The 22,925-nt window shown below is 25.0% G+C and overlaps 3 protein-coding genes across 3 annotated transcripts; all 3 read right to left on the reverse strand.

The window, feature by feature from the left end:
• Window positions 1-1,126: 1,126 nt before the first annotated feature.
• LOC113548485 (glucoside xylosyltransferase 1) lies at window positions 1,127-3,013 on the reverse strand. The gene is made up of 7 exons (XM_026949382.1): window positions 2,841-3,013; window positions 2,543-2,699; window positions 2,319-2,450; window positions 2,053-2,245; window positions 1,847-1,996; window positions 1,613-1,785; window positions 1,127-1,546 (listed from the first exon to the last, which is right to left on the reverse strand). The coding sequence occupies exons 1-7, from the start codon at window positions 3,011-3,013 to the stop codon at window positions 1,409-1,411; spliced, it is 1,116 nt and encodes a 371-aa protein (XP_026805183.1). The 3' UTR covers window positions 1,127-1,408.
• Window positions 3,014-9,528: 6,515 nt separating this feature from the next.
• On the reverse strand, window positions 9,529-12,449 carry LOC113561171 (facilitated trehalose transporter Tret1-like). The gene is made up of 6 exons (XM_026967443.1): window positions 12,378-12,449; window positions 12,150-12,288; window positions 10,857-11,242; window positions 10,413-10,760; window positions 10,062-10,327; window positions 9,529-9,838 (listed from the first exon to the last, which is right to left on the reverse strand). The coding sequence occupies exons 1-6, from the start codon at window positions 12,447-12,449 to the stop codon at window positions 9,622-9,624; spliced, it is 1,428 nt and encodes a 475-aa protein (XP_026823244.1). The 3' UTR covers window positions 9,529-9,621.
• Window positions 12,450-19,042: 6,593 nt separating this feature from the next.
• Window positions 19,043-22,711, reverse strand: LOC113556466 (facilitated trehalose transporter Tret1-like). Its single transcript, XM_026961426.1, has 6 exons — window positions 22,358-22,711; window positions 22,148-22,286; window positions 21,107-21,492; window positions 20,618-20,968; window positions 20,265-20,533; window positions 19,043-19,530 (listed from the first exon to the last, which is right to left on the reverse strand). Exons 1-6 carry the CDS (start codon window positions 22,427-22,429, stop codon window positions 19,299-19,301), a joined length of 1,449 nt encoding a protein of 482 aa, XP_026817227.1. The 5' UTR covers window positions 22,430-22,711; the 3' UTR covers window positions 19,043-19,298.
• Between the last annotated feature and the right edge of the window lie 214 nt (window positions 22,712-22,925).

Here is a 22,925-nt window from a genome sequence, read left to right on the forward strand (position 1 = left end):
ATTATAAATTTGTGAGCATTAAAAATAGTTAATGTTATAATGAAAATATATTTGGACAAACTCTGGTTTTATTTTTAAAAGTATTTAATCTCTTTAATGTCGGGAAAGCCTTTTCTGCAGTGCACGATAAAAACTTTATAGTAAAAATAATATGAAGGAATTTAGACAATTCTGATAAAACATATCTTTAATTTTAAGATTTTATGAAATTTATAATATATAGTATATTTGATATTTATTTTGTACATAATTAGATAATACAGACCTAAAAAGCTGATTATTTATATCATTATATCAAAATTGACAAAATTTATTATTCTATTCCAATGTGATTATGTGAACATTTTATCAAATACTAACTTGTAATACTTTTAAATGGTATAATTAACTAGCAAACAAATATTTTTTAATATAATTCTATTTCATTGCATATTGTAAGGGAGTCTAAAACATCCGAGCACCTATGTAGTTGATGCCTATACAAGCAAGACGTAATTAATTATATATAAGCTTTATTTTGTTTAATATGGGGAGGGTCAATGTTTTATTATGTGTATAATTTTTTTTTATTTAAACTTAAAACCATAAATTATAATAAACAAATTTAAGTATTCTTATTAGAATAAAGGTAGATGAGTCTGAATAAAATTAATTATAATTCAATAGTTAAATTTATTATTTAATAACTAAAAAATATAAAGATTAATTAAAATCAACAATTAACTAATAAAGATGTGTTAAGTAAAAATACAAAATTATACCTAATAGACTTTTTTTTACTAAAAATGTACAAATAAAATTTATTTATCACAGATTAAGATAAGTAGAATATTAATACAATACAAAATTCGAGAATCATTAAAGAGATTTTTATAAAAATAATAATAATACTTATTTGATTTTACAAATCAAAAGAGTAATAATTGGTATCTAAAAAACAAATTATGAATACAATATAAATAATAAATATGGAAATACTTGTATATTTCCATTTTATAAAAATAAATATGTGTATAAATACATAAGTACCTATAATATGTATAATAAATAAATGTATATAGTTTTAACAAAAATAAATAAAAATTTTAAGACTAAAATATTTTTGAATTTGGTATTAACGTCGTAAAGTGGTGTTTAGTAGATAATTTAGTATCTACTAGTAGAAAATATAATAAAAATATTTTTAAGTCATATTTCAACTAAAAATAAAATATCAAGTTATATCAATAGAAAAATATTTAAATTATTTGAGATCTTATTTTGTTTTGTGTTTCACATATTAACTAAATTAATTCAAATAAATATAAATACATTTTTAATACTTCATGATACAAAATTAGTATCAGCTTAATATGTGATTTGTTATTTTTTTGTTGATACCATAAATAATGTTTGAATATTGATTTTGTCATACTGTTTGAAACATAAGTCTCATATTATGTGTAAATATGGGAGCAAGATGTCCACAATTTGTTGACGTAGTCTCATTAAGTAGACTGGCAGATGCCTCTAAGAGATATTTAACTGGATCACTACCAAGTTGATACTGTAAAAGAAAAAATGTATTTTAACAAACCAAATTATTTTGTAATGATTTTGAAATAGCTCATACTTGTGACATAGCATTAAATAATGCTCGAAATGCAGGCTGTTTGTTTGTCTGAAATGTAGAACGAGATCCGTGAAGTACTGCCACTCCATCCTCTTCAGCAGACTTGCAGTTACTCATATACATACAATGATCAGAACGATAATTATATCGACATGGATATACATAAACCTTATCTAAAATAAATCATAGCAATAATTTTATAAGTATACTAAAAAGTAGTTATACGAGATTTACCTGGATGATCGTGAAAAATAACATTTATAATATCTTGATCTCCCCAAGTAAGATATAATCTATATTTTTCTAAAACAGGCGCTAGTCTACTTATCCAATCAAATTCTCTCATACGGGTTAGGTTCATTAACATTACACCCGAATTCAATCCTAAAATGTAAATATTGTATATTTTTTGGCAATACATTTTGTACAAAATAACTAACCTAATTTTCCGTAGTATGGATGATTGGCAAATCTATTGTACCATCCAACATTCAAGTCTTCGTGTTCAGGTACCATTGCAGCCAACTGGGAAGAATTCATTAGAGAAAAATGTTTCCATACATCTTCCACGTTGCTTAAGAATAAGGTATCAGTGTCAACATAGAGAATTGAGTCTAAATGATTTAAAACTGACTGAAAATTTTAAATTAAAAAAAAAATTAAAAATATTATGATACATAAATATATCAATTTGAACTATATTTACTGGCAAAAATAGACGTTCAGATGCACATGGCTGAAATAGTTTTCTCCATTCATCGGAGTGTTCTTTAGGAAAGATAATACTATGTATCTCGTATGAAAATGAATCATTAGTTAATAGTCTCCAATCTCGTAGCTAAAACACAAGCCATAGCCCATAACCAATACATATTATATTTTACATTTTATATGACAACAGTAGTACTAATTATGTTAAACAATACTCACCGTTTCATCAAATTCTTGTTGAATGTTTTTTTCTGCAATCACGACAATTCTCAGATCTGAATTACCTCGAAAGACAATTGCAGATTTAATCATAACTAGTGCTTCAGACGTACGATTTCCACAAATCACAACAGCTATGACCACTTCTTCATTTTTCCTATACATAATACAATTATTTTAATATAAAATATGTCTACAATACATATCACATAAAAAATATAATGATATTTATAATGATTAATGATTATATTATGTTTGTTAAAATAAAATACATTGCAACATTGTGTGATTTCCTTACTTGGTCTGAAACAGTTGAACTGAATGGCTGCCAAGTAAAATACTGGCATTGAGTGCTGACAACCTACCAATGTTATACGCGATCGGCTTGTCGGGGAGGTACAAGCACAGCAATGTAATGATTGAGAACCCGATAACGCACAGAAACAGACATGACAACTTCATTTTAACCATCGCAAAAATTTTCGCTCAAACAAGTTCACGACAAGGTACACATAAATACTTATTATATTCCAATCGCACACAATTTGTTGTGAATAAAACTAGCCCGTTATGAAGATAGTTTTCAAACCTCTGTACTTGAAATGAGTTTACATTTTGAAAATAATATTACATATTATAATTTGATACTTAATATTTCAAAAGTTCTAACATGATTTATGAAATATGAAAACTAGTAAGCAGTAAGTACTAGGTAAGCACTTAATATCTATTCTAAATAGAAAGTCAAAAACAAAACTACAAAAGGTTAAAGATTGATAACGTTTCTACTGATAACATGTGTGATTATAAATGTTTATTACATATAATAACCATTTAACCGTTAGAATTAACTGATAAGTGATAGTAAAAAAATTAACTTTTTAACCTTTGTCTATTGAGACTTAACACATAACAAGGATAGTTTAACAACGAGGTTTTGTACTTTTCACAGGTTATTGCCGTTTGAAATTTTCATATTTCATAGTACATTAGTAGGGGGTAGATTAAATTTAAAAAGTATTATGTGGGTGTGTATGTTTTTCACGTTTTTACATTATGCGTTGTCTCCATCTTACACACGTATGGCATATTTGTTCACCAGTTTCAATAGTGTGCTTTTAGTTTTGATATTAGAGTAAATTACCTTATTATTACATTTTTAGATAAGAACATTATCTGAGTTCTCTCGTTGGGTTTTTAAAATACTTTAATTTTTCATATTCATAACTAACTTGAAAATTAAAATATCGTAAAAAACCAACGATAGAACACAGATGTTGAATGTTTTAGCAAATAGTTTGATAATTGGTCAATTCACTCTATTATCAAAACTAAAAACACACTATTGAAATTGGTGAACAAAAATTTACTAAGTCGTACGTGTGTAAGATGGAGACAACACATGCGGGTGCGGGATATTTTTCTTATTATTATCAGGGCCGTCCTGAGGGGCACAATCACAGGCACACAGGGCACAGCACTAATTATATTTAGGTTTGCAGGTCGTAGCACGCTTATGTAATACATGATAGATATTAGGTATTTATATTTAAGGACTTCAGGATATAATTAAATATACAATAGATAATAGATACCTCCTATTACTTATTATTATTACTATTGTCTAATAAAGTACCTAATAACTTTAATAGATTCGTTGACTCGTTGTGGTCATTGGTGGTTTTGTAATGTTGTTGACAGACTAGTCATTGACAAGCGATCCGTTGCTTCTTACGAATTTCTTAAATGAGATACAATTTATTATAACTCACCTCTCAACTGTTAATAAATTATAATTAACTTCATTATAATCCATAAATATATAAAATACAATACATATTATATTATTATGAAAATTGTAAATTTATTGGTTGTATAAAAGTAGTTCAGGAGTCACTGTATTTTTTTGCAGTTTTAGAGTAATTTATACCAATAAGTGAGGGATTAATTTATTACGTTTATGTACTTCCGGATTTTGCATAGGTTTATGTTGTAATTTGTTACCCTCTTTTCTAGGTTATATAAGACATTTTTTTTTTTTAACAATCCTTAAAAGTTAAAATAAAAATTATTTTATTAGTATTGTTTTCAATTCTATTATATGTAATATATTAAGTTGTAAAACGTTTAATAATGTATTTCCTACACAGCCTAGTAAAAAGGTTAATAAATGCAAGTATTTCAACAAAAATGAAATCCAAAAGAAAAATATTTTTCATTTTTAGCAATTTTCAGTATTTCCACTAGTTAATTAGTAAGTTTAAAGAAAAATTGCAAGAAGTATTTGAAATTATTGAGAATTTTTTAAATGCCATATTTCACTCATTTTAACATTCAAACATTCATATTATATATGCAGTTGGTTAATTTACCATTTAATATACCTATATGAATATGATCGTACAATAAAATAAAAACATATATCTTTAGGAGGATTTTCTTAATTTTTAGAGCTTTTAATAAAATAAATTATACATTTGTTAATTACGTGGTAGTAAAATATTAAAATAAATAAATAGTATTTAAAGTGATTTGAATTGTATGATGTGGCAAGTTGGTGGTTTATGAACGAATTCAAAATTGACACACCATTATTTTGTAAAGCTGCCACTGAGAAAATATTATAATAATCGTAAAATTAAATTATTATTATTTCTGTGAAAAATTCTTTGATTTCTAATGGTATTTTATTTTCCGTTTCAGGTAAATAAAAATAATTATTTAAATTATGTAAAAAATGCAAGAAGGTTTGAGAACACAGTGTTTAAAAAATTAGAATTTTATGAAATTATTATTAATTTAAAAATAAGAGTGATTTTTATTGTTGAATCATTCTGTATATTATAAAAATTGTAATACGCATCAACTTCATGAAACGTGACATGAAGTGTCCTGATTTAAATTTTATGACGGATTTAGATACAATTATCGATAAATCTGTTTATTAGGTTATATGACTAAACATTTTTAATAATAAAAAAAAAAAAAATAATAATAAAATAAATTGTGCCTTAGTGGCTCACACTTGAGATTTTTAATGAAAAAAATATCATTTATATAGACTGTTGAACACGATAATTTTGATACAAAAAAAAAGTTTAAGCAAAACGTATTAATAAATAAAATATCGGCTTTCAAAAAACAAAAATATTTGATTTAACCCTATATATATATATATATATATATATATATAGTGTATATATATTACTATATTACTATCTGAGTTGCTTGGCTTCGATCGTGTGTAGTTTTTGCTTTTTTAAAAATAAAATTCTTAAATGAACACATATTGTTGTGTTTAAGAAAAAAAAATTATTATACTTAATTTAATCAAGATTTGTTCTAAATGGAGGTAATAGCTGAATTATAAAAAAATAATAACAATAATAATAATATAAAATATTTACAAATGATTCTAATGATTCTATAATAAATTATGATAATAATTTGTAACCGTAACCTTTGATCTTCAAATACAATCCCCCTCTACCCCTCACTCAAAAAAAAAAAAAATTAAAAATCGAGCAACGTGGTGAAACTTAGAAAAGTGTTTGGAACATCTCTGTGAAAACAATTATAAAAAAGTTAAATAATGTCGTCACGAAATTGGAACATAAAAAAAGGTCTGTTCTTTTATATATATAAAGGATATGTCATTATCAGGGCTCGGGACTTATAGCACTTAAAATCATTAAGATAAGCGCTTAAAAAAGTGCTTATAAACATCATTATAAGCACTCAAATAAGCATTTAAAAAACTTAAATTTGAGCAAAAATATATAATCAAAAAAACAAAATCTTTCTTTTTACATGATAAAGCAGGTACTAAATTTAATTTGTAACTATGCCAAAAATAATATAATTATTAAAGATTACAAAAAATATACTAAAAGATAAAAAAACTTTCATTTTCGAGACATTTTGCCTTATTGTTTATAGATTTTCCGAGGGATTTTTTGAAAAATCCATAAAAACTAGAAAAACTGGTCATAATAGCAAAAATAATTAGAAAACTGCTGAAAAATAAACAATTCTTTAAAAAAATCATTGAAAAAAGCAAAAAAATAACATTTTCAAATTTCATAATTGAACGTGTTGTAACATGACATACACTTCCAAATGCTTGAAAATTGAAGTTCCTTCCTAAAAAGTTGCTCATTTATCAATTTATTAAAAAATACCAAAAATATAGTTATTATATTCTTTTATAATGTTAAATTTAAAAATTCCTTTATGAGAGTTCGAAATTCAAATTTTTATGACATTTGATATTCATATTTGATATGCATATTCAAAATTTAAAATAGTATATAAATAATTTATAATATAATAAGCACATAGATAATAATTAATTCAATAATTAATAACTTAAAATATAAAAATCAGTACAAAACTTTTAATAAAATGTTAACATGTAATTAATATTTTTCTATCTTACTACACAAATTAATTTAATTATCAATATCAGTACATAACATAATATTGGAGACAATTCAAGTACATCCAAAAAGTATAATCGATTTAACTTTAAAAATCAAAGATATTTCTTTCACCTAAAGTATGATAGATAAAGTTGTTTTCTCTTTTCATCTAATAATAATTGCATTTTTTACGCGTACGGTTTCTTGTTCAGCGGTTTAGTAATCACTGTCTCAAAATTATTTATGTTTGATGTTATGTTATACGTTATTATAACTATAATAGCGATATTAATACTAATACAAACAATTTTATCTGTGTATGTACTTATGTAGTTCTATTTTATAAATATTGAATTTTAATCATTTAATTAAATTATATTATTCATATTTAATACCTTACCATATAAGTATATTATATAATTAAACAATATCTATATTTATTTTAATGTACAAAAACAATAACGTAACGGTCGTAATGAATAACATTTTTAAAACTGTTATGTAAGCTGATAATTTTTTACCATTCCCACAATTCACTATCCACCGGCAATCTATTACGTATCTGTTAGTCCGTGGAAGTAGGTAGTAGGTACCTATTAGGCAGTGTAATGCGTGTAAGTCGCAGGGGCGTCGGAATGATTTTTTGCTGTGGGGGCAAAATATTTCAAGCTTTTTTCTAGAGGGCATAGTGGCAAAAATAGGGGTGTTTATTTTTTGGTACTTCATCTCCACCCCCTCCTCAATTTTTACAGCAACTATGCCGAAGAAATGTGTACATAGGTATAATTACATTTTTTTCTTACAAATATTTATTAAACAAATTTAAATCATGTAGGTATAAGAATTGTAGGCAAAACAAAATTTATTTTTCTGGAATGAGAAATAATAAATAATTAAAGTTCATATGTATTTTTCTGCAAATTGATGTGATATTTAGTATTTTAAATTACTAACATATACAATGTATTGCTTGCTGAACAAAATTATAGAATAATATTTAGTTATTGTGAGCTAAATGTAAATATAAATAGGCCATGAAATCGTGGGGGCTTTGCATCTACAGTATTTATTTTGTGGGGGCCATTGCCCCTACTGTCCCCATTGTTCCGGTATCTCTAGACTAAGTGATGACTGTTACTCAAAAATAAAATCATTAAAAAAATCCAAAGAAAAGTATTCGGTATTCTCAAGTTTGTAAAAAATCATTGGCGAACAATCATGACTAATGATAAACGATTAGACAATCTGATGGTACTGAATTTATCCAAAGAAATTTTGGACGATATCGATATGATAACAATGATGTAGAGTTGGGCAACTCTTAAAGCATGCTAGGAAAGTATTTTAATGCACAATTGTAAAAATATTTCTATTATTATTATAATTTATAGAATTTAGGAACTTCAAGGAATTACATTTAAATTATTAGTTTTTATTTTTTTAATATAATTTTAACAAATCTTATACTTATTGATAAATATATGATAATATACATATTTAATATTATATTCCTTTCAGACTAAATTAGTATAATGTGCATTTGATTTACGGTAAAAAGTTATTTTAGAATTTCATTCGTTATTACCTCCCCCCTTAATATATTTTAATTATAATTTTAGATTGTCAAATGATTTTTAAGTGCAAGTGCTAAATAGTGGAAGTATTGCAAGCTTTATTATATTTTCTAATAATATGCATGTTATATAGTTTAAATATAATACTCGTATATCATAATCTATATTTCCCAACACATATAGGGCATTTTATGTAACGATTGGGCATTGTAAAAATCGCCCAAATTGTATACTATACATAAATATAAATCAATTCTTGTTTTTATCTTATATATAAGACTAGTGACTACTCATCCAATTTTGACGACTATGTCAAAGATTTCACCATAAGCGGATTGCCCATCTCGGTGGAATTAGTTCACAAAGTTAGATATATAGTCACTGCACTGACGTAGGTTTTTTCGCGAACTGAGGTACACTAAATTGAAATACCCATATACTGCCGTGTTGTATATTCGTTGTTCTTTTTTTCTCAAGCGAAGTCTTTTTATACAGTTAGTAATATATAAATTAACACTTTTTCTTGTATAATAGTATATATAGATTATTATCTATGACGCTTATTATTTTCGCCACAAGTCAGTAACACGCAAAACGCAATAGTCGATTTATAACAAACTATTATTATATAACTAATTAAGGTAACAGAATGGTCTGTAGACTATGATAACTATAATTAGCAATTATAGTACCTATCAGTTATTTTGTAGAATAGTAAATATTATATTTTAGATTTAAATAATATTATAGGCGCATTAAAATAAAAATAAATAGAATCAACCTTAATCATGATAATTTAAAATTATTATTAAGTAAATTAATCAGTGCAGAATATTTATTAGAATAATATTTATTGTTGATAAAATGATAAAACTTTTAAAGTTACTTTTACAAATTATTTACATTAGTGTAATTACAATTTCATAAAAAGCTTCAAATTTAACAACTTATAAATATAAAATTTTATTTTATTTTACATATTTATACATACGTATATGTATTTTTTTTTAAATCACAACAGTACATAATATATTATAATGTTATAATACATACAACAAATTAATTATAAAGGATAATATAAGTTTTATTTAAAATATTCTTCAATTTCTAATAGCGTTTTATTTTCAGTCTCGGGCAAGTATAAGTATAAGTAGACTAATCCAAACAGCCCAATACCACCAAATAAAAGCATAGTGTACTCCAAGGTTAGAAAAATTTCAATTGATAAGTATGATTTTGTTATTATGAACATAAGTAAATACGATAAAGCTGCACATGATCCAGCAGCAACTCCTCGGCTTCTGTAAAAAAAAGTCGTTTTAAATACATTTAATAACTATTGTCTGTAATAATATTACTACCAATCGTTTTAAAATCGATTAACTCAAAAAAATGATTTAGTATATAATTTTAATAACATAATTAGTTCAAGTAGGTATATGTTTATCAATACTAAAAAAAATTAAGGTATTATTTTATTTTTATTTTACACACACAATATTGGAATATATTAATGAGATTTACTTATTAGGAAAAATTTCACTTATTAACATCCAAGGTAAAGTACTGATAGAAGTTCCGAACAAAGAAATGCCGCTTAACACCATTTTGGGAAACCAAGGAGTTGATTGAATGTAATTGTTATTAATTGCTATGATGTATAGACCAAATGCAATTAGCAAAATAGTATTTATCATAACTGACATAACAGTTAAGAATCTTTTTCCCAGGTAATTGATAATAAAAAATAGTATTATGCATCCGGCCATTTGTAGAATGGAGAAAAAAACCTTAAAACAAAAATATATAATATTAATTCAGTTATTGAAATGGGCATCATAATAATTATTTGTGTAGTGTAACATTTTTTCATACCAACAATAAACTTTGATCATTTGATAAATCAACTTGATTCAATATTTGACTAAAATATGGTTTGCAAGGTAAAAGGCAGACTATGTAGGAAATAAAAAAAACAATCATCACTAATCCTAACGGTCTGTATACAGATGGGTCTTTAAGTTGGGATAATTTTGAAGATAGACTGTCGTATTCGATGTTGACCTTGTCATTTCGAATTCCAGACAATTCGTTATACCGAATTAGCTCGAGATATTCGGTTTTGACTATTTCAGGATTCACCCATCCTCTTAACCAACACAGAGCTTTTTTAGCCTTTTCGTTTTTTCCTTTGGCGATTAACCATATAGGAGATTCTGGAATCTAAACAACAAAAACAAAATATAAAAAAAAAACCAAACAATTTATTTGGAAAAATGTATACCTATTTAATAATTTAATATTATTTAATTAACATACCAACATGACGAGGCATATGCACGTGATCGGACAAAGTGTACTCAGCAAGGCGACGATTCTCCATTCAAAAAAATATCCCAAAAGGTAAATTAAAAACATTCCTAGCATGCCGGCTGTAGACGCCAATGAAGCCATCATTCCCCTGATTCTAGGTTCGGTTATTTCTCCAACGTACGATAATATTGGGGCTTCGCTAAATCCTATGCTCAAGCCCATTAGCACGGTCGAAGCGTAAAGTGAAGCCACGGAGTGTGTGTAGTATAGCATTATCCATCCTAAAATACTAGGGATGTTGGCTAAAACCATACATCGTTTTCTTCCAAACCTTTCCTGCAGGAATCCCGATAGAAAACTCCCGGTTGGATGAAATACAAACAATATACTTCCTATCCATAGTTAAATAAAATAATATCATATCATATTAGTAAACACGTTTACGCGTATATTTAACTTTACTGCAGTTTGTATTATTTTTTATTTTATTTTTATTCATTATTAAGTTAAAATATTGGTAAAATTAAAAAAATAATGAAAAATCAAGCTTTCTAATGAAGGAGTCAAATTCATTATTTTATTCAAATGGATTATACATTTTTTAATTATATTTGCTAATATATCATAAACTAAATTGATATTTCAGTTAAAAATAGTAATTTATATTTTTAGAATATTTTAAAAACTGGTGTCAATGTGACGAAAATTATATACGATAGTAGCAAAAACCATTTAATTGTATAACCACGCGTTTGGCTTTTATAGTTTTAAAATATGAAAATATTGTATATCGTATTATATACCTTAAAGCTATATCTTAGTAAAGTTTGTTGTTTGTCACAAACACAGATAACAAACATGATCTAACCAATTGATACATTATAAATATTATATAAAATATATAATATATAATATATAATAATTAATAATATATAGTTTATTTATCAATGATAAATTATGTAAACATTTTATCAAAAATTAAAGCACATGATTGTTTTTACGATTCAGTTGTGTAATTGTGTTTAATAAAGGATAACTGGCGGGCTAGATTAAAAACAAGTACATTTACTAACTAAGTTGATTACAAAATAAATTATGAATGCTATCAAACGTTGAATACATTATATTATATTTGACTACATTAATAGATTTATTCTTCCGATTGTTCGTTTTCCGAATGTTAACCACCGAAATAAAAAATGCTATATTATTTTGTGATTCATAATAAGTCAAGTCTTTGAGCAATAACTACCGAAATTAAAATATTGAAATTAAAGCAATAAGTATGTACATTCTTACCGTACCACGATACTTGAGACGTTGTCAATGAAAATTCACTTTTTGGATTGTTATACAGATCTTGAATTACGATCGTTGACATTGTTAATTCCATGCCTAGTCCCACTAATAAAAAACTCTGTGCTATGGTAGCGCACAACTATAACATATTTTGAATTTAGATATTTTATTTTATTATAATAATATATTATAAGCTTGTTGTTGTAGGTAAATATGATTTGTACTAACTTGTGCAAATGTCGCCATCGGGCCATAGTTTTTGACAGGATTGTCCCCGCCTATGTCAATTTTACTGGACATTGATGGTAGTAGATAATAATATGATAATGTATTCAAATGTATTTATATGAATTAAAAATGTATCACAAATATGACTGAATTATTCGAATTGAATTTGTATATTGGGAACACTAAATAATATATTTAAGTAAAACCAACTACGTAAATAATATTATGAAACACAGTAACACAACAAAATGTTAATATAAACTAATTGATTCAACACACAAAAATTATATTATAGTAAATCAGAAAGTTAGTCGATAAAATTATAGTTTCTACGAAATTATCTACTCCATTCAGATAACATTTTAAATATTCGAGATGAAGGTCCATAAATAATGATCATTATCATTCGTAATGAATCATATTAGTACAATTATATTATTCGTTCATAACACTAATTTATTAAATTTTTAATTTGACTGTATGTTAAATTAACTGAATAACCAAAAAAATTAATTATAACATTTAATATATATACGTTCTGCAATATTGCTTTATAAGAAATGAACGGCCTAAAAAGGCCATTAACATACATTTAATAACTATAGGGGACAGAATCACAAATATCCGGATTTTAATGAAATTTTCATGACATTTGACTGTACTTTCTTAGCTCAAGATGTGTTTCAATAACATGTAAATCTAAATAATTAATTTTAATACATCACTTTTTTATTAATTTTAGCATTTTCATCATTTTAATTATTTTCTAATTTTCACTATAATTGAGAGAAAAATCATGAATTTATAACGTTGTCAATAAATGTTTCAGAAATATAGATAAAAAGTATAATATTTCAGCTTTTGAACTTTATTCTTGTGAATACTGACATTTGGTAAGATTAATAGTAGGTAACAATTTAAGAGAAGATTTCAATGTATACTTCAAAACTAGCCGGTAAGATATAGTTAAAATCAGCATTATTAAATTTTACCTTCTCAATATATTAGAAAAAAGAATAAAAATAGATTTTATTATTTTTTCTAATCTAAAACCAGCTTTCAAATTTTAATCTAATAAAGTGTTGAGTATTAATTATCATCATAATTCATAATATATATACATATTTATATGTGTGTGTGTGTGTGTAAATATAATTAAGGAAACTGAATTTCTCTCCAATGTTTCCATAGTTAATGATATTTTTTAAACGACTATGCACAATATTTTGTACTGTTCTAGATAAATAGTTAAAATTAAATTCGTAATGTAAATGTAAATCATTAAATTTATGATTTACAGTTTTATGAAATCATAGTTTTTCTACAATTTTTAAGTCGCAAGAAGTAGAAGACTCATTTTTAAAGAATAAGCTTTATTGTTACTTATTAACAAAATAAATAAAAAAAAATTACCGAAATAAAGATACAAAATAGTAAACATTAAAATAAATATAATATGTAATACGAAATTCATTTAATTTATTAAAATACTTAATAAATATAGGTATATTTATTTTTATAATGTTATCCAGAAATTGACATATAGGTAATCTATTACAATATTTATTATCTATTAACCTATTAATTATAGTTACATAGTTATATTTTTCATAAAATTATAATTTTATAATATAGGATTAAAACTAGAGTATTTTTATCACACATTTTATTTATGTCTTAGGAATAATATTACATATTTATTAAAAAGTATAAATTATTATTATTTTTCATTAAAATTTTTTTTTAAATTTAATTATTAGCTCTAAGCATAAACTATTGTAGCTTAACAATTAAAATTCATTATACTTAAGTTTACAGTTTAAAAAAAAATCAATGTGAAAATCGTTCGATATCCTATAAAATTATATTATTATAGCTATATTGCGATGTAAATTCGTTGTCAATGGTATTTGTTTTTTGGAAAAGTGGATGAGTTCTTTCATTCTTTATGAATTTTAAGTGTTCTCTATCGTTAAGCCAAATATAATTTTAAGAATTGCGAGTAGGCACGTAAAATTACCGCTGTTTTTTCAGTGTGTTTTTAAATCTAATACTAATTTTTAGTAAGACATTTTTAAATCATTAAAGATGAGATTTTTTTAAAGGAAACGTATCCATCGCATTCATAAAACAGCAAAAATTAACTTTGTACTTAATATCGATTATATATTAAACTACAAAACTATAGGTTCCTTTACAACTTTTTTAATGACTGGCTCATTATATGTGTTACAGTTAAAACCCAAAATCCGTCAAAACTAGTGTCTACAAATCCCTTTTGTCAACTCTGGTTTTGACTAGTTAAACTAAAAATAACTAAGATCCTAACCGTTAAAACTAGTTTTAACTTACTTTTATTTAGTTAGAACTAGTTGTCTCTAAAATATATTGGTGGAAACTAGAATTATTAAGTGAAAATTTTTAATTTTTATATTGATAGTTTTAACTATGGAAAATATAAAAAGTATATATTGAGATAATATTGTTATAGGCATTTATTATATTATTTATTTTGAAAGGATAAACTGTCGTAGAATTTATAATTGCATTGAATTATATTTTTCCTACATAAGAAGTATTTTTTTTCCACAGTATTTAGTATGATATTATAATGATTGTCTTTTTTTCTTTCCACTGATTCTATAAGCTTCTTAAAAAAGCGTTCTTCGTTATTTATTTGTATCTCAATGTCCCATATGAAATCATAATTTACAATGACACAGTAATAATTGATGACCAGTAATAGTATTCATCTGGCGAACATCAACAATGACTACAATGAATACAATCGCATGCCAAATAAGATGACGTTGACGATGGCGTGGATACCAAAAAAGGGTGTGGTGGACGAATTATTATTTTTATTATGTAGTACATTGAGTGAATTCAAATATATACATTTTAGTTAAAATTAGATTTTACTGACTTATTTAAACCTGTGGTTATAATTCTAGTTTTAAATAGTCAAAACCAGAATTGACTAAAGGGATTGTGGAAAACTGGAAACTAGTATTTTTTAGTTAAAACTAGTTTTGACGAAATTCGGGTTGTAACTGTAACGCATTTAATTCTATGTTTATTTTAATAAGATAATAGAATTGGACTTATATTATTATATAAGTATATCAAAATATTTTAGCTTTTTTTATACAAAATATAAGTTATTTGAAATGTTTGACTTATTTTCTTTAGCTTAATTTATTATTAATATTATTATGGGTGATAAACTGTTAATATTTTTGTTTGCGATTAAAAATGTTTGAAAATGTAATACAACGTACTTTATAAGTTTTTTTTACAGATATTAAAAATCTAAAAATATATAGGTTTTTCTTTATAAGAGCTTAAAGCTAAAATTATGTATAAATTGTAAATTCAAACATAAGATTACAATTTAGCCTCAAATTATTTTTGTTATTTTGCTATTGTAATTCAAAAAATAATTATTATAAAAACATAAAACATTCTAAAATTATTATTTTCCGTGTACAATGAGTATAATAATATAATGTTCAGAACTAATTTTAAGCTATTTTAAGGCTTATGAGAAATTTTTGAATTATTTTAGTTTTTTTGAAGTTAAACTTCTTTACGCAGGGTAGTGAGGAAAAAAAAAGCGAACGGGCGGCCGTACGAACGCAAACACGGACATGTCGTTGTGCGCAGCCGCGGATTGTCGTAGCTGTATTTTGTAAACATGGGTTGTGTCATTAAGCGACAGTATTTTTGGTTGGGTTATTAAACAAAGAATACTCAACAATAATATTAATGAGATAAATATTTAGATAAAAACGGAATGATCGTCCGAGATGATTTCATACGGTCGTCGGGGCGGCGGTGCGAAGCGTAACAGTACGTCATATACATAATATCACATAATAATAATAATATTACGTATTATAATTTCTTTTCTTTCTTTATTATCCTCATTACCCCATTCTATCCATGCCTTACTTTCTTTTTCACTCACTCAGTGAGTACCGTTCAAAAGAAGTTTAACTTCCCGCGCGCGTACTGGTAACACACACACGAGTTAGTTTTTTTTTTTTATATAAATATTGTTATGTCGATAACAATATTTTTTCTTGCTCACACAGGTTGAACAAGTTATTAGTTCCTCGTTCTTCAAAAAATGGTTTTTAAAATAAATTCAAAAATATAGAAAATACATTTGTATAATTTAATAACAATTTAACAAGTTAAACAACTATATTTTCCGATATTTTAATTTTTTTTATTGTAACGAAAAAATAATATTAATTATTTAGCTTTGACCATTTTCACCATTGTGAATTTACGTACTTAAATTTTGATACAACCTTTAAGGATTATTAATACACGAGGCGTGGTACTTTATAACTAATAATCGAAAATAGAGGGTCACTATTTACCACTAATATTAGTAATACTAAAAGTATAGTAAATAAGTGGTGTATAAATAAACTGCGTAGTTATTAAAAATATGATAAATGTTAAATCAATTTGATAACCTAACTTACGCATAAAATTTAAAAAAAAAAAAAATTGTTATAAATTGAAAAAAAACTATTAAAATAAATCAATAAAAAAAAGTTGATAGAATTAGGTATACACTCTGCTGTGCAGTAGGTGTCAATTTTACCTCAACATTGAGTAAGTCGCTGTATCATATTATGTGTTAAATTTAAATTTATTAAATATTATTATTGCACGCGAAAAACAATTCTAGGTGAAAACGGTTGACAGAGCCCATCTAACAAAGTATATTTCATGATATATACTTTATATTGCTATTATAATAATTTATTTATTTAATTTTTTTAATTTATATAATTTAATTTATTATTTTATTATAATATTATATATTTACATGGATAATTGTTACTTTTGAGTCAACGCTAGCTTATTGTATAATAGTGTGAAAAGGATTGTAGGATAAATAGGCAATAATGTATTATAGTCGATTCAAATGTAATTTTTGTTGTGCTTATAAAACATAATAATAATTTACGTAAAGTTCGAATAATACGAATACAAATAATGTTTTTGAATAACAACTTAATATTTAAAAACGTTTTTTATTTTAAATATCTAATTTTGTTCTAAACTTTATGAACATTTTATTTAATTTTCAAGTCTTAGTTATTATAAAGATTAAACATTTTATAGGGGAGAGTACCACCTTCAATTACTAACATCTTAAACATATATAGATATTGATCAAAATATTTATAAATTTGTTTAATACCGCTTTTGTACTTATCACATATTATTATCAATTATTATTATCAGTATTGTATCACTTAGTTCAAAAACTTTTAAATTTATGTTATTTTTTTCAGTTTTTGTAAAACGTTATTGTAAAATTAGTAAGTAAACTATAATATATAAATACATTTGTACACGGTTTTATAAGCAATTTTGTATAGAATCTTATTATTTTAAATAATTTTCATAATGTTAAAAAACTAGTCAAAAATGTATATTAACAGTTGTTAAGTTTCAATAAAACAATTTTTAATTTTTGTAATGTAATATTATATATTATGTATATTTTGTACATCTTTCAAAGTGGTAATTTGGTTTAATCATTTTTAATTTAATTGAAAATAACATAATTTGATTATGAGTAAAATATATTATTAAATACTAAGAAATTTAAATATATAAATTTGGTGCGATAAAATATAGGTAAAATAAAAGTTCAATATAGGAAATAGGTGGTATAAGTTAAGCAACCAGTTGCCTAAGTTAGAACACAATATACAGTTTTTAAAAACAAAAAATTATTACCGTTAAAATTAAAAAAAAAAAACTGCCAAATTGTTGTCCACATGAAATATTATTGTCTACCATTTAAGTGTAGTTCAATATTTATAATTTTAAGTAATTAGCTGTAATTCTTCTAAAGTGTCTAAAGTGGTCTAACCTAGGCAACTCTCTCCTACATTTTTAATTATGAAATAACGTGCACATTTTCATGATTTTGTTAAATTTTAAACTTCAAACGCTTTTATAAAAATTGTATTCATATAAATTTTACATATTTTAAAATTACCAAAAGAAAAAGAAATAAGGAATTTTGTGTTAAATTTTCAAGCATTTTGATCGAGTATTTTTTAATTAAAAAAAAAAAAATGAACACATTGTTAAATAAATAAATATTCACCACGCTTAGAATTATTTTTAAAAATACATTCTAAAATTTATTTGTTTTATTATAATGTTCTCAACGACGAAATTAAATTTTAGTTAATTTTTATAAAAAAATAAATTGTAAAACAATAAAAAAAATTAACAATTCTACATTTGACCAAAATACAATAATTAATATTTAGTTTTTTTACAATAAAATATTATTTATATATGTATAATATCATAACTAAAAATATCTTTTAACAGCATTGATAATTTAACTTAATAATTATTAGAGACTAGAGTTTTATATTATCAGCACATATAAGTGAATAGGATACCATACCCACATGGCTGCGAAAATTATCAACTTATTTTAAACATATAATAATTATATATTATACGAACTAATTTGGTGTTGTTAGCTTTAATATTATATTTGAGTTAATAATCAACTTATTATTAAATTATTGAGTATAGACATTATTTGTGTTTATACACTAGTTTGTTTACCATATTTTAATTTTTAAATATGTTATAAGGATATTTATATTGTAATATTTTACATACTCACTTAAAAATTTAAATATCGAAAAAACTATTTTCTTATCTTTGTATTTACTATTTAACAAGAGCTCAATTCACTTATTAAAGCTTACAGCAACAAATTGATTATACTAAACGCAAATTTGTTATATTTTATAACGTTTGGCAAGAAGAAAATCATACATGTGGGTGTGGTGTCCTCTTGAATAAAAATAATGTTGTCACATACTTCGAAATTACAATAAAAGTAACTAATTTAATTTAGCCATTTTTATTCAATACAAAAAATTCTTCAATTTCTAACAATGTTTTATTTTCAGTTTCTGGCAAATAAAAATAGAAATAGATTAACCCAAAAACACCAACACAGCCAAAGAGAATCATAGTGTACTCCAGACTTAAATACATTTCAATTATTAAGTATGTCTTTGTTAATGTAAATAATATTATATAGGCCAATCCCGAGGAAACAGATGTAGCAACTCCTCGGCTTCTACAGGGAAAAAAATTCAATCAAAAGAAAATTCAAATATCAAGTTAAAGTATTTAAAAATATGATATGATAAGTAAGTACAATTTTTAAATAAACATATTTTTGAACGAGATACAAGTAGGTATTACTATAAGCTATAGCTGTAATTTAAAAAGTTTATTATACATATCATTACTGTTATAGCAGTAAAATATACTTTTTTTATAAAAATAAATAATATTGTAGAGTTATAGCAATATTATTTTTAATGGTTTCCTATAGAATAATATCCTTTACAGTTCCACTACAACACTGAATTATATTGCATGCTGTATTATTTATACTTCATTTTTAATAAAATATTATTATTTATAGTAATTTTTGAAGAATATATAATTAAATTTTTTTTAAATTAGTTATTAAAGTAAAATTATTATATTATTTATATTATTCAACTTACGAATTTTAATAAAACTACTAAATATCTACTGGTATTTTTATAAAACATTTAAATTATAATAATAGTTTTAATAATATAAATTAAAATAGAAGCCACCTACTCGAAAGAAATTTTTGTCTATCAAAAAATATAAAAAAATTAGTAAGAAAATATCATTTAAAATAAATCATATTTTGATTAAAATTTTGGAAAAAAAATACTCAATTCAAAACGATTGTTTCAAAGATAAACTGCACATTTTGTGGAAATCTTAACCTAAAAAAAAACATATATAATAAAAATATAAATATTTTACTTGTTCGGAAACACTTCAATAAGTATCATCCAAGGCATGCACGAAACACCGCATGAGCCGAAAAAATAAATGCTGCACAGAAATGTTAATGAAATCAAAGGAGACGATATTAGATATTCGGCTTTGACTGCAATAATATATACACCAAGCGAAAATAATAAAACAGTGTTTATTGTTAATGTCAATAGGGTCAATAATCTTTTTCCAGCTCGATGAACAGTGGCAGTTGCTATAATGGACCCAATGCTCGTCAAGCCTGACAGTAGAACCTAAGATTATAATAAAATGTTATCGATTATTTTTTTAATAAAAATCAGCATTACTAAAAATATTATGGTTTATAAAGTCCATACCAACGATTCATTTTGGTTATCGTATAAACCGATTTCTTTCATTATTTTGGTGATGAACGGTCTGGTAGGGTAAATGCTGACTGCGAAAGATACAAAGAAAAAAATCAATATCAATCTAAGTGGTCTATAAACCGCTGGATTTTTGAACTGGGCTAAATTTGAAAATAAATTCTTATCGTCTGTATCAATTTTGCAACCACCCTGTGTTCCAGATACTTCATTGTAATGAACCAGTTCGAGAAATTCTGGTTTAATTTTTTCAGGTTCTACCCACCCCCTTAACCAACACATGGCTTCTTCAGCTTTTTCGTTTCGCCCTTTAGCGATTAACCAAATGGGAGACTCCGGGATCTAGACTTGGAAATAAGATAAGCATCATATATCAATAACACAACACATACATACAATACTTTTACAATATAAATTGACGAAAATATTTACGAAAAGTATTATAAACAATAATATAGAAAGCCAAATATTAATACGTACGAAAATGACAAAGCAGGTGCATATAATGGGGCAAAACATGCTGATCAGCGCCGTGGTCTTCCAGTCAAAAAACAATCCCAAGATGTACATAAGTAACGTGCCTATTCTCGTCGCCATGCTTCCCAATGAACCCAAAGATCCTCTGAGCCTAGGTTCCGATATCTCACCGACGTACGATGAGGTAGATCCGGCCCCGAATCCCGTGCTCAATCCCATCAGAAGTGTCGATGCGCACAGTAATACCGATGATTGTGCGAAATATAGAAAGACCCATCCGATAATACTGGGAATGTTTGCAAGTATCATACAGCATTTTTTTCCGAATTTATCTTGCAGAATTCCAGATAGTAAACATCCGACCGGGTAGATTATAAACAACAAGCTCCCTGTAAAGTTGCGAATATGAAAAAAAATAATATTGTTTATCATAGCAGGTATACCTAATATAGATGTGCAGGTGATCGCTATATTGTATTTTTTTAATTTATGATAAAGCGTTGTCTTAGTTGTATTGAGTACACAATATTCTCGTCATATAAGTACACAAACTATTAAATAATAATAAAACACAATACACCAGTTTTTGGTTATATTTTTTATTTCGTAGTGTGTCTCAAAATATTTACGAGTTACTTATTGTTTTTTTAAACTTAAACATAAAATATTAATACGCTGATACTCATACAGCAATGTTTTTAATGTATGTAATAAAAATTAAAAATTTCATCACAATAAATTGTTATCAACTGTGCAATATGTACATTGTACAGTTTATATCCATATTGAATTTCAACGTTTAAAATAACAGCCCATTATGCACCGGTCTAAGTAAATTCTTCTTATCTATTTTGCAAGATTTAAACTTTAGATGTTATAATAATAGATTATAGTATTATCACACAGATTAAATTTAAAACAATATTATTATATGTAAATAATATTGTTCTTGAAATCTTCTTCAACATTGTAATCAATATTCAAACAGTTCAATGAGATCAACTTATCGAAAAATATAGTAAAAATTAATTTTAATTTACTTACCGTACCATGAAGCTTCGGTGATCGTTATCGAGAATTCACTGTTTGGGTTTCGATACAAGTCGCGAATGACTATTGCAGATATTGATAAGTTCATGCCAAATCCGATAAATAGAAAACTTTGTGCTATTGTCGCCAAACACTATCACAATTTTAATTACATTGGTTAAACATTTTGATTAAAAATTTTTTTATTATAAATAAAACACTTACTTGTGCCAACGTCGCCTTTGGACCATATTTTTGTGCTGATTTTCGCTCTTGAACTTCTTTTACGTCAGACATTGATAATAAAATCAAAAATATATGTAATACAACGAATACAATTTTATTGATGAACAAAAACCACGTGCATATAAATTTAAATCATGAACAATATATAAAGTTATATAATCGTCAGTAACACCTTTTTCTATTATTAATGCCACAGCATATTAATATGTTGAAATACCTACCAGCAATGATAACAACAAACTGCAAGTAATTTCGCTATAAAAAGTTTTTTATTGATATTGAATACTGACATTTTATACGAGATCATCATTATTATTGTTCAACAGATAACCGCCAACATACTAAACGTTATTTCTTTAGGTACATTACTATTATTTTGTTTACAGATTATTTATGTATTTTTTAATTCATGAGGATAGTTATTAAATAATTAAGCTATTAAAATGATAATTTAAATCTGTATTGTAATCTGAATAATTATTGATTTAATAACCAATTGACATCGTACTCGTCATGTAATTCATTTATGTAAACAATTTGAATAATA

Source organism: Rhopalosiphum maidis, chromosome 1 (genome assembly GCF_003676215.2).
Source record: "Rhopalosiphum maidis isolate BTI-1 chromosome 1, ASM367621v3, whole genome shotgun sequence".
Lineage (NCBI taxonomy): Eukaryota > Metazoa > Arthropoda > Insecta > Hemiptera > Aphididae > Rhopalosiphum > Rhopalosiphum maidis.

What these genes read in the sequence shown, in the direction of transcription:
- LOC113548485 (XM_026949382.1), bottom strand. Translation starts at nt 3,013, where the DNA reads ATGGTTAAAATGAAGTTGTCATGTCTGTTTCTGTGCGTTATCGGGTTC. An exon ending in TCCATACTACGGAAAATTAG is followed by an intron (nt 1,997 to 2,052) that starts GTTAGTTATTTT and finishes TTTACATTTTAG; the next exon opens with GATTGAATTCGGGTGTAATG. An exon ending in TATTTTTCACGATCATCCAG is followed by an intron (nt 1,786 to 1,846) that starts GTAAATCTCGTA and finishes GATTTATTTTAG; the next exon opens with ATAAGGTTTATGTATATCCA.
- LOC113561171 (XM_026967443.1), bottom strand. Translation starts at nt 12,449, where the DNA reads ATGTCCAGTAAAATTGACATAGGCGGGGACAATCCTGTCAAAAACTAT. An exon ending in CGATGGCGACATTTGCACAA is followed by an intron (nt 12,289 to 12,377) that starts GTTAGTACAAAT and finishes AATATGTTATAG; the next exon opens with TTGTGCGCTACCATAGCACA. An exon ending in GTCTCAAGTATCGTGGTACG is followed by an intron (nt 11,243 to 12,149) that starts GTAAGAATGTAC and finishes AACTATGGATAG; the next exon opens with GAAGTATATTGTTTGTATTT.
- LOC113556466 (XM_026961426.1), bottom strand. Translation starts at nt 22,429, where the DNA reads ATGTCTGACGTAAAAGAAGTTCAAGAGCGAAAATCAGCACAAAAATAT. An exon ending in CAAAGGCGACGTTGGCACAA is followed by an intron (nt 22,287 to 22,357) that starts GTAAGTGTTTTA and finishes AAATTGTGATAG; the next exon opens with TGTTTGGCGACAATAGCACA. An exon ending in ATTGAAGTGTTTCCGAACAA is followed by an intron (nt 19,531 to 20,264) that starts GTAAAATATTTA and finishes TTTTCCCTGTAG; the next exon opens with AAGCCGAGGAGTTGCTACAT.